Source organism: Mesoplodon mirus, assembly GCF_964341445.2.
Source record: "Mesoplodon mirus genome assembly, chromosome: 7".
NCBI classification, from domain to species: Eukaryota; Metazoa; Chordata; class Mammalia; order Artiodactyla; family Ziphiidae; genus Mesoplodon; species Mesoplodon mirus.
In genome coordinates this window covers 108,965,422-108,978,283 of record NC_138983.1, presented here as the reverse complement: position 1 = coordinate 108,978,283, position 12,862 = coordinate 108,965,422, and the positions used below count along the sequence as shown (strand labels likewise).

Sequence of the window (12,862 nt, the reverse complement as noted above, 5' to 3'; positions counted from 1 at the left end):
GTTTTCTGCATGCTCAGAGTATCTTGATCATAACTGTCATAGGAAGCAGTGTAAAAGGTGGTTATTGCTAAGCCATTCTCCTCCAAGAGACAGAAAACATGTTCTGTTCTCCCAGCAACCCACTCCTTTCTAACAGGACAACCCCTCAATTACTGTCTGTGGAAAAAGGAAATCCAATGGAAATAAAGATACTGTTAAAGGGTACCAATTAAGCTCATGTAGACAATCAGAGAGAGGTAGACGGTAGTACTCAGCCAGCCCAATTTAATTCCACTTTGATGGGCGCCAAGGCTCCCATTTAAATTAACACAAGTCTAACTGCTCTTACTCATACATGTCTCTGAAGAAGAACCTTAAAGCACCACATTCCTCATCTACCAGTTCCTAAATTAATTACAGTTCATTTGAAAGATACAATTATTTCTGCTCATTTAACTCAAATTCTAATGAATAACTATAAGAACCAGATGAATAGTGGAAGTTAACTACACATCCACACCTATGACTAGGCTGCCCAGCTAAACAAGCAAAACAACATTAGTGGAATAAGCAACGGTGAAGTAGCTCTTGCAGGGTAAACAAGAATCTACAGTGAGTTCCGGTAAACCAAATAAAACCTAGGTGCAAATTAAAATACCAAAAATAGCCTAAAACAATAGTAGTTCTCACTAAAAGCTGAAGGATGACCAAGTAAATAGTGCAATAACTACATAAGAAAGTCTTTCAAATTCCTTAAACTTGTCATTGTTCCTCCCTTTTATTTAACTCCTTCCCTGTGCCATCAAAAACTGGTAGCAAAGTGGACCCTGAACACACACAAAATAGAGACGGGCTTAAAGTGAAACACAGCAAGTGGAAGGCAGGAGTACCTCACCCTTTCCAAGATAGTTCAATGTGGCCTTGGCATTTAGGGTTATCTTTCATACTAAACAACTACTTTATCCCCAGATCACAAGTGCACCATGACAATATACTTCCAACTGAGGTCTGTGGCCACAGAGAGTAGACACCTTTAAGAAACTATGTGCTTCCCAAATGAACTTATCTATGAAACAGACTCACAGACACAGAGAACAGACTTGTGGTTGCTGGGGGTGGGGGGGTGGGGGGGTGGATTAGGAATTTGGGATTAGCAGATGCAAACTACTACATAGAGAATGAATAAACAACAAGGTTCTACTGTATAGCACAGGGAACTATATTCAATATCCTGTGATAAAACATAACGGAAAGAATATGAAAAAGAATGTATACGTATGACTGAAACACTTTGCTGTACAGCAGAAAGTAACATAACATTGCAAACCAACTATACTTGAATAAAATAAACTGTGTGCTTCCTCTTGCTAATGTCTTAATTAACTGCATATTCTACATCAATTTATGAGTGACCAACTTCTACCACTCAAATAGGTGCCCTTCTTATTTGTGTCATGGATCGCTAGTGCCAGGAACAACTGCTTTAAGAACAGAGGCAACACAACCAAGAAATAAAGTTTGTGAGAGAGACAAGGCCATGATCAGGACAAGCTGATTCTGAAGAACTGTACTTTCAATCAGAAAAACGAGAAAATGAATCATCAACACACACAAGGTATTATCAAGTCTTTATATGAGAGAAAATGTCATTTCAGCAAAATAACATCATCCATTGGCTAAATGTAGTTTAAAAGTTTTGAATTGGTTTCACAGTATTATTTATATTTAATGTGTAAACTGATTTGTTTTTAAGATTGCATGAATAAGCATAAGAATTATAGTTTCACGCAGGTATATTTTTAACTACATAATTAATAAAATTATATTAGAGTCCACTAACTTTTTTTTTCTTTGAAAGAAGTCCAGCCATACAAGGTTGAGAAACACTCTCCTAAAGGTAGAGGAAATACCTGGCCAATTCCACCTTAAGGTAATGAGAGGAAGTGGACAGTGATAAGAAAGGAGGGATGGCCAAGATGCTGCTGGGCAGGTGGGAGAAAAGAATGTGGACATGCTTAGGCTCTCTCCACCCAATCAATTCCATCAATTCGACTCAATGAGTAAAATTCCATTTCTGCCTTTTTTTCCCCCTCTTTTTCTCTTCTTTTCTTGGGAGGGAGGGTCTGTCTATTCTTGTAAAGACAAAGCTCTACTCAACGATGGTTCTTTGAATTCAAAAGTATAAAAAGAGAAAGTAAAGGGGGAATTATATGAGAAAGCCATTTTGAAATGTTTCTTTGGATATAATCTATAAAAGGAGAAAATTAATAAGCAAAACTAGCCTGTAATTTCACAACCCAAATTTTAAGACTGGTACCTGTTAAAGGAACAAAGTTCATAGAGTAACATTTGATAAAAAGGGTGGAGATTGAGTCATACAGCATGAACTAGAACCCAATTCACCTGTATCATATATTCTCAAATACCACGCACCAAATGTCTATATGGCATGTAATAAAATGAACAAATAATCCTACTGGTAAGATTTTTATAGAAGCTCCCTTATTTTACAGGAAAGGTAGGACCCAGAGATTAAGTTATTTGCTAATTATCACAGAGCATTTGACAGCACCAGAACTTAAACTCAGGTCTACGTTAAGTCACTATGTTAACTCACTTAGTTAACTGTCACCCATTTTCGCAGAGTGGATATGAATGTGAAATGCAATAATTCATCTTAAAAATATGGTAAGTATTGGGCTTCCCTGGTGGCGCAGTGGTTGAGAGTCTGCCTGCCGATGCAAGGGACACGGGTTCTATGCCCCAGTCCGGGAGGATCCCACATGCCACGGAGCAGCTGGGCCCGTGAGCCATGGCCGCTGAGCCCGCGTGTCTGGAGCCTGTGCTCCGCAACGGGAGAGGCCACAACAGTGAGAGGCCCGCGCACCGCAAAAAAAAAAAAAAAAAAAAAAAAAAATATGGTAAGTATCCTACATATATTATTTAAAATTCAAAGTTATTGTTATTTAAAATTATTTAGAATTTTAAAATTTAAAATTCAAAGTCAAGGTCCTCATTTATACGTATCCTTCAAAATACTCTACTAAAGAAATGCACATCCTGAACAAAAGATTAAGGAGCGTATGTGACTCCTACTGGAACAGTAAAGCATGTATTACCCAAGAGAGCATGCCAAGACTTTCACCAGAAAAGTTATTAACTAGGTTGGAAATAATATAAGATGCTTAGAAATGCAATGATGATTGTCAGCTCAGGAAAGTCTTACTAAGAAACCATTAACTATAAATGAAAATGAAAGCAAAGTGCTACAAATAAATCTGAAATGGATAATGGATACACATTGAAACAGCACGTATGGAGAAAGGAAAGGCATAGTTTAAGGTTAGGGAAAGTGAAGGCTTCCTAGGGCAGAAAGGAAAAACAGTCAGAAGGGGCAGGACTGGGGGAAGGAGGGCTCCTTGGTGGATCTTTGGGATAGAATTAAGCTGGCTTCAAGTCCTTTAGACACACTCCGATCCTCCTACAGGAGCAGCTTCAGAGAGCAGGCATTTAGCAGCTGCAGCCTAGCCTCAGAGCATCCTCCCCAAGGGACAGAAGGTCGCTTGGTGGGAAGAAAGCAGCACCATCATGTGACTTCAAGGGTTTCTCAGCTCCAGATCTTTCCCATTTGGAAGCTAATGTTGGGAATTCGTTTAACAAGGAATAAAACGTTTTCTTTCTACTACAAGAGAAGTAATAATCAAATGTTAGTTAACGTAATGTACTCTCATCACAAACCTAAGAATCCTAGAAAGACAGGTTGTATATTTAAGCGTACAAGTTCAAGTTCATGAGGCAGGGTCTGTGTGTTCAAGGAACTTACACTCTCCAGACTTCTTCACTTATGAATGGAAGAACAAACCTATAAATATGGGAATCACCTGATTTTTGCAAGGTTCGATTCAATCGTAGTAAAGTTCATAACATTACTAGTAAAACAATGCACATTTCAGAGGTTTTATCACAGCTATGTGTTTTCAACTTTTGAAGCAACAGAACCGATCTCCAGCAGAGCAAGAGGAAAATGTCATTTGTAGACCATATGGTTGCTCCAGCAAGAGTCAGCCTGGCATTCAACACTGAGATGGGGAAACTTTTTGAAAAGGCATCATGCTCCCTACGACTCAGAGGCTAGTCCAGAGACCTCAAGTGGGATTTGCAAATCAGAAAGAAGGAGAGTTCACATTTGTGTATACATAAGATGGACAGAACTGCAGATAAACCAGTAGTTTTCACAAATCAGTAAATGCTATCATTATCAGTTGCCTCAAATTCAGAAATTAAGTGAATGTAGACATAGAACATTATTTCCTTTACCCTGGTTAAGTAACACAAGTGATAAGTAGATGTTTTCACATTTGGGAGGGTAAAATAAAAAGCATTTAGGAGCACACTAATTTCAAGACATTTTGCTAAGATTCAACCTTAGTACGAATACATACTTCCAAATAGAGATCAGATGCTAATGTTGTCTTAGTTTCAGACACATGCACATGTCCATCATGTTGTTACTGACCTTGCACTTGACATATCAATGATGCTTCCCCTACCTATGTCCTGGGAAATGCTAGATGGATCACCCAAAGGCCTCTCCACCTTAACAAAAATATCTCGCTCATCTATGGGAGGCCAGAATTTCCAGGGGTTCGTTACAGAGGCTTTCAGAAACTTTTATTAAAGCGCAAATAGGTCCTGGGGAAGGTAACTAAACAAATTAAGCCTTATCATTTAGTCAGTCAACTCTGTAAGAGAAACTCTAGAGTTTCTTTTACTAAGACTCTCATAGGTCCTAGTAATTGAAAATGAAGATCCAGGGGACGCAGGAAGTACAGAAAATCTGAACAGGAGGTGTGTGGGAAAGGAGGTGGGAGAATCTCCTAAAGGCAGTCTTTACTTTCTATAGATCATCAGAAGTTCTGATTGGTCTTTAGCCACTGAACTCTCCTCCCCAGTGACTGGACCAACACCAGTTACAATGCAAACCAAAAATTAAGACGCACAAAAATCTTGTAAAGAGATAAGATCCACTGGTGCCGCTCTGTCTTCATCTTACTAAATCGCAAAGCTACAAATCTATATATGTTTTTAAAAGGCCAATTCAATGACTGATTGTGCCCAATGAAGTGCCACTGAGGTACGTAAGAAATTAATCATTTTCTCTGAATATCACTAAAACTAGCTTCATTTTTATCCTTACGATAAACTCTCGAATCCCTCCTTAAGGACTTTTTTTTAAAGTGTTCAAACTAGGCACAGTAAAGTTACAAAAAAGACCAATAGTCCCCAACATTTTTCTAGGAGCGTTATACAAAAAGATGACTTTGAACAACTTTCCTCAGGATATACTCCGGGGTCTAGTAGAGAGAGACCTTTCCCTTCTCTGTAGACTTGGGAGTAAATAAGTCAAGAACACCTACGAACAAACTTTGTTGGTCACCAGCAGGGGAGCTCTTCAGCTTTTGTCCCCAAACCCATTCAAACAAAAGAAGCTTCTCTTCCTCCAACACACCCCTCAGACCCACACCCCGGGGGGACTCTCCAGATCCCCGCGCCCTCTCCACCCATTCCCCGCCGGGGGAACTTACTCCTCAGCGCCCCGATGAGCAGAGAGCCGTCCTTAATGAGCTCTTTGATGAACTTGTTGGTTCGCTCCAGCTCAATCTCGTGACACTGCAGGCGCTCCCTGAAATCCGGGCTGTCCAAGTAGGAGTCGCTGAACTCCAGAGTCGGCAGCCCCATGGCACAGGCACTGCCAGCGGCCGCCGAGGACACGTCCGGGCCGGCGGTCAGGGCGGGGACAGCCGGCGACCGCGGCCGGCTCCGGGGACGCGCGATCGCGGGGAACTAGCCGGGACGCAAGGGGACGCGCAGGGGAAACGGGTCCCGCGCGCCGCGCCGCCTGCGCGGGGCTCCGCGGCGCGCGGACGCCTCCGGGCTCAGGCTTCTTCCCCGGAGGCGAGGCGAGCGCACACACGCGAGGCGGGCCGAGGCGCGGGTCCGCTCAGGTCGTTGTCACCCGGACGCATCGTCGCCGAGAGCACGGAGGCCGCGGAGGCTCAGGGCCGCGGCCGGAGCAGGAAAGTTCTCTCACGGCGCGCAGACACTTCCGGCAGCTCCGCTCTCCTGCTCCCTTGACAGTCGTTTGCGCTGGGAGTCAGAAGCGCCCAGCCGCCCCTCCGGCCGGGCCGGGGAAACCCTCCCCCTCGCTGGACGCAGGCTCAGAGCGCACGCAGACCCGGCCGGGCTCGGAGACCCTCCTCCCGCCGCGGCGCTCCCAGCCCGCGCCGCCCCGCCCCTCCTCCCCTTTATCCTCCTGCCCCCGCCCGTCCGCACTTAGCTCCCGGGCGCCGCTCAGTTGCCGCGCGACAGCGCTCCTGCCTGCGCCCGGGGATTAACTCTGCCCCTCCTGGGCAGCCGCTCCCCCTAGCCCGCGGTGACACTTCGGGGTCCGCCACCCCACAAAATGATCTCCAACTCCCAACATGCCTCCCTACCCCTGCCTCACCACCCACTCCCTGTAATTCTCTGGGACAGAAGCCAACGTTAACTTTCTCTAAAGTTTGAAGCCTGGTTGGAAGATGCTACTTTCGAGCGTTAGTTTAGATTTTGCTTCGCGAGTCTGCACTGAATGCATATATATTCCAGGTTGAAAAGTTTTACTTTTTCCCACCGTTCACTGCATTGATCCTAGAAAGTCAGGTTTTTTATATTCAAAACGAAAAGCTACATAAGGCCTAAGGCTGTTTGTTGTTGTTTTTCTTAGTTGCTGTGAAGGTGGGAAGATTTTAGGTCGTTTTTATTCCCCAAACAAGCACCTCGGACTTAGGTGTTCCTCTTGTAGAAGAATAACTATTTGTATCACAATACAACTTTTTATCGTCACCTTGATGGAATTGCCCCAAAAGCATGGAGCTTTTCAAACTGTTGAAGTTGGCTGAAGTTCCAAATGAATAGTTACTTCATACCAAGAGGCAGTTATCCCTCTGGTAGAGGATCACCTAATAAATTTCTGTTCTCTCAAAACCTTGACAGCAAAAGAAACTGCTGCTTTACATCTAGTCCTGCCATCATCTATAGGATTTCTGAGAACTCAGTTATTTTTCTTAAGGATCTGCTTTTAATTTCTATGTTTTCATTGCTTCGTCCTTTTGAACCATCTGTTAAAAAAACTCTTCTACAGATCATGGGAAAAATTCCATTAAAGTGCTTTACATTTTTCCCAATTAAGTTTCAGAATCTGTCAAGACTTTTAGGTTGTTTTTTTTTTAAGTACACATGAACATTTAAAAATAGCATGGAAACCTTAAACCAAGACTGATAAGATGATGTAAACAGTATATTTGATAGCTTTCATTTTATTTTCTTCTGAGCCAGGGAAGTTGGACTTTAACCTTCCATCTATATTTACATCATTAGACCTCAAAATATTGGCAGAATGGCCGATTACCACTAGAGTCCTCTTCACTTTTAGTGTCTGTCTTGTGTCTGTCAGTTAAATACGCCTCATTTGGGAAGGTGGGGTGGGGTGGAGGGCAATAATGCTATTTGTTAGTTGATGGAATGATAGAAGCTGCAGTGGTGCAGTTTTTCACCTAAGGTGATTTTACATCTATTCATCACACAGCCTGAAAGACAAAAAATTAGGCCAAACAAGTTGAAAGTTCCCTTTCAACTTTTGCCATGTTGCTGTTACAAGCAACTAAATCCAATACCAATTGCTGAGATATGAAACAGGATAAAATATAACAATCTCTTCCTGTTTTTCATTAAATGGAAGTCCTGTGATTAATTCTTTAAAAATGCAACATTCTTTGATAAGTTTCATTTAGTAAGTTGGATTTCAATTTTCATTCTTTCTATAAAAGTTTTATATGTCAGGACAGATTTATTCTAGATTCTAAGATATAAATTATCATTTACCCATTCATGTATGTAATTGCATGTTTTATGCCTACTGTATACATTATTAGGATCTGGGCAGAGAAGCAATTTATATGGAAAGATAAATCAAAGCATTGTGCCTGACCTCAAGCAGTTCTCGGAATAAAAAACAGAGAATGAGTATCTGTATATCACATGAGGCAGAATATGCTATGTTACAGAGCCTCACACAGACATTGGACCAATAATCACTGATGCCGTTATCAGTATGTTTCCACTCAGACCTATCACTGCATTTACATGGGGTTAGGATATTTCCTCCTAACCTCCAACATTTAGCCTCTAAAGTTTAGTATGTTATAATGGACTTTCTCCCTTGTAGGTCCTTTCAGAGTTACTCATGACTTGTTCTTGTGAATCATACTTTAATTATACCTGCTAGTCAGGCTTTCTCTTATGCCACATTAACCCAGACACTCGAGAGACACCAGAAATGGTTTTGCTTTAAGGTGGATTTATGGTCAGTTTTGAACTGTTGTTTTCATGCTTTATTTCCCTACCATAATAATGGAACTAGATTCTTTCTAAAAGAATAGCCTTTCTAAAAAAAAGAGTGTCCATACTTGCAAGTTCTTTTTCATAAGAAATTTTAATTGATTGAAATGTAACCTCTCCAAAAATTTCTGCTTCATAGTATGTGGCCCTGTCAGCTGCATGGTGAGTTTCACAAATACTATTGGCTGACACACTCTTTGGCATGGTTACCGGCACAGAGAAATGTCTGTTTGCTTGTTTAATTCTGAAATGGGGTGTGCGGGGCTTTGTTTATTTTAAAGAGCAAAATAGTGAGGTGAGGTTAGTAAACTAATATATGTTTGTAAATCTGACTAAAACATTTTTCTTGACCTATATCATGTCTGGCACTTAAGCCTGGTGCTTAATTTGTACTCAGTAAGTGTCACTGTTGGATTATTATTATTTTTCAATTAGTTTTGTAGACATAGGCCTCCCAGACTCAGATATTCTGAGGCTAAATTCAGGCCTGGTAAGAGATGACAAAACAGAAGGCGAATGTACCTAAGGAGACTAAACGTACCCTTCAGTACCCTTCCATGGTGAGAAGGCCTTGTCACTGTCCCTGTTTGCATTTCACCCTGGGTGTTATCTTTCTCTTTTCTCAAAGATACTCCTTGAACATGGGTTTTGTATCATTCTAATTCAACTTTTTGTCACATCTAGAAATACAACATTGAATCCAAATGAGCAAAACACGATTCAATTTTTTAACAATTTTTTGTTGTGATAAAATATATAACATAAAATTTACCATTTTAACCATTTTTAAGGGTACATTTCAGTGTCATTAAGTATTTTGTTGTGCAACTAGCACCACCATCCAACTCCAGAACATTTTTATCTTCTCCAACTGAAACTCTATTCCCCTTCAACAACAACTTCCCATACCCCTCTTTCCCCAGCCCCTGGTCAGCACAATTTTATTTTCTGTCTCTATGAATTTGACTTCTCTAAGTGCCTCATACAAGCAAAATCACACAATATTTGCCTTTTGTGTCTGGTTTATTTCACTTAAATAATTCCATTATTAATTAGAGAAGCAAAGAAGACATAAGAATCAATTAGTGGAAGCAGCAAGTCAAGACCACCAACTAAGGGAGCAGGAATAACTGCAGACGGTAGAATTGGTCCCATGTGACACTATGACTTCTAAAGTACCTTCTAGAGCTAAGATTTTATTATGATGACAGATTTCTGAAGAACGGGCTGAAGGAAAAGAACAGAATTCTAAGTATGAAAGCATCATGGACTAACTACATTTATGAGGGAGAAGAAACAGAGAGAGAGAGAGAGGGAGGGAGAAATTGATTTAACTGAGGAAAGTTTTTTGGTATTTTGTTTTGTTTGTTTTGTTTTAGGTATAGATTTCAATTTCCATTTAGTATTGCCCCCTTGTGGCAAACCATGATGTTTGCTGACAAAAATTGTCAAAGCTGTAAAGAAAGCAAAACCTAAGGGGACTAAAATGTTCTGCGCACCTCCATGTGCTGGGTTTGATGCACAGAGTGCTTTCATATATCGCAGGGTGCTATGTGTATCACCTCATCTAAGCTTCTCCACAAGCCTGTGAAATAGGTATTGTTTAAGGACTGCAAGCCTCATTTTTAAGAGGTGAGGAAATTATGACTGAAAGTGGTTAAATAGATAGAAGGTACTGGAGTTGGGATTTCAACCCAAGTCTATCTAGTTCCAAAGGCCATGCTTAAAAGAACCAAATGCACTCAACAAAGAGTTTTAGGCATCAGTTATACGCCTGTGCTGCTGCAGATGCTGAGAATACAGGGGTAAGCAAAAACTCACCTTATTCCTGCTATAAACTTTCAGCCTAGTGAATTATAGTAGAGACATTAATTAAATGGTTGCACAAACGCCATTTATTAGCTATGTGATTTAGGGAGTTTCACCTTTCAGGCTTTCTGTCTTCCCAAAATATAAAATTATCTTATATTTTTATATAAATTTATATAATTTTTAAAATATTTATTTATTTATTTGTTTGTTTGTTTTGGGCTGTGTTGGGTCTTCGTTGCTGCGCGCAGGCTTTCTCTAGTTGCAGTGAGTGGGGGCTACTCTTAGTTGCGGTGCGCGGGCTTCTCATTGCAGTGGCTTCTCTTGTTGTGGAGCACAGGCTCTAGGTGCGCGAGCCTCAGTAGCTGTGGCACATGGGCTCAGTAGTTGTGGCTCGTGGACTCTAGAGCACAGGCTCAGCAATTGTGGCACACGGGCCCAGTTTCTCCGCGGCACGTGGGATCCTCCCAGACCAGGGCTCGAACCCGTGTTCCCTGCATTGGCAGGCAGATTCTTAACCACTGTGCCACCAGGGAAGTCCTATATAATATAATTAATAGATAATAATTATTATTTATTAATAATGATAATGTCTATTATTTATTAAGCACTTGCAATGTGCCAGTCACTGTCCTAACCTCTTTACATTTGCTGTTTCACTTAGGTCCCTTTTAGCTCTATACCTGAGATACTGCTGTGCATCAGAATTAGGATGGGGAATCTCCTCCACACTTTCAATAAGAATTAACTATGGGTAGAGTGTTTTTGACCTTTTGCCCATGTGTAGTCGGAAACCTACCGCTGTTCGGAAGAGGACGTTTTGAACCTCCTTAGCTCTCACACTGTGGATTCCACAATGACCACCGGGCACGCGGGAAGGAAGGAAGCTTTGACTGAGCAGCTACAGTGCCCCTGAGCCCACTTGGCCTATCACTCCTCACCCTAACTTGGGAGGTAAGAATTTTATAATGAAGATGAGGACGCTGAGGCAGAAAACCCACAAACAACAAATCAACCCTCCAGGATAAACAGAGCTGTCTCTGACTCCAAGACCACACGACCATGAGCATCTCTGTTAAGACACCACATATGCATTTGTGATCATTTTTGTATAGCTCTTCCTCCACACTTACATTCTCTGTTTTTAGACTCTAAACTTTTAGACCATGTCTTATTCTTGGTATCTCTTGCACTTCACATGCTAGCAGCCCACAGAGGACACCTAACAAATGTTTTGAACCCCTGATCGTCTTCTAAAACTAATTTCTTGGCTTTTCTGGTAGAGGCGCCTGAACAGATCTGTAGGGACACAGAGGAAGGGTCCTCCCATTTGGCTTGGAGGGCTCTCTCAGCATGAAAGGCAGCATGGAGCTCATTATCCGTGCTTCCTGGCCACCAGCGTGTCTGTGCTCCCACTGCTGCCCCCTAGCCCACTGTAACAGGCCCTAGCTAAGGCACTGAAAAAAGTGAAGAAGAAAATAACAAGCCCAGAAGAAGCTAAGGAAACTAACTCAAATAAATGACTCCACACCCAGCAAGGAAAAGTCATAACTCAATCAGAGTGAAGCACACTAATGAGTGTGATAAGAAGGATAATTGAAAAAGAACAGACCCACCGTCTCCATAGTTTGAGCATTTCAGATGGAAAAAAGACCAAATCTGCAACCCGTAGTCACAGTGGCAACTTCCTTTATGAGAAATAAAATGCAAGCTATTATCCCTGAAAGTGTACGTTCACTTACATTCTGTCAGTCTGAATTGTATCTGATAATGGAATTAGAAAATTTTACAAAATTATATATAATAATGACAAAAAGTTATTTTTTCAGAAGGGGTGAGTTCTTATTTTTACATTTATTAGAGAATTCTTTTTTTTCCCCTCCTGCTGCCAGTTTATTAAACTTTTATTGAGACAGACATGACTTACAGAGATTAGCTTTAGTTTACTCAATAAATAAAAGTAGTCTAACTGGTCTCAATTTCACATAATGCTGCAGCACATATAGCCGTTCTAATCCTTTCCTCTGTGATCTTTTGAAGAATGCTTCAAAGATTTGTGAAGCTCTCTGAACTGTGTTACATTATGGTGTCAAGCAGAACAACATTTACCATATAGTGAAAATCTCGTTGGTATGAGAGACAAATATCTGATGAATTATTGTAACTTTTCTAAACTTGCTTTTCCACCTAAACTTTGTATTATAAAAATTTTCAAACATACAAAACGTTGAAAAAAGTAACACTATGTATATATATAGTTGGTTGAGATGCTCAAACCATCTGTATATATGTAAAATTAGGAGAGAGAAACAAATATGGCAAAATGTGGACATTTTTTGAATATAGGTAGAGAGCATGTAGGTATCTATTATACACAAAGTTATAATATATATAATCTATTTATCTATCTATAATATCTAAATATAAAACATGTTTTACGTACTGTATATAATAGATGTCTAGATATAGATATAACAATATAATATGTACATATGTAATATATGTATATATTTTTTCTGAAACGTTTAAAGTAAATATTAGACATCTTGACACATGTATCACCAAAGAAAAATGACATTCTCCAACATAATTAAAACTTAAAGAAAATACATTATAAAAAAATCATCAAATATCCCAT

General features: G+C 40.5%; 1 protein-coding gene across 3 annotated transcripts in view; it reads right to left on the bottom strand.

The window, feature by feature from the left end:
- ARHGAP42 (Rho GTPase activating protein 42) overlaps positions 1–6,193 on the bottom strand; it is a gene marked incomplete at its 3' end in the record, with an annotated part of 295,173 nt that extends 288,980 nt beyond the window's left edge. For all 3 annotated transcript variants that reach the window (XM_082626591.1, XM_082626592.1, XM_082626593.1), the window contains exon 1: positions 5,565–6,193. In XM_082626591.1, the coding sequence (XP_082482717.1) occupies positions 5,565–5,718 (154 nt within the window). In that variant the 5' untranslated portion in view covers positions 5,719–6,193. The remainder of the gene's footprint in view (positions 1–5,564) is intronic.
- Positions 6,194–12,862: the final 6,669 nt, after the last annotated feature.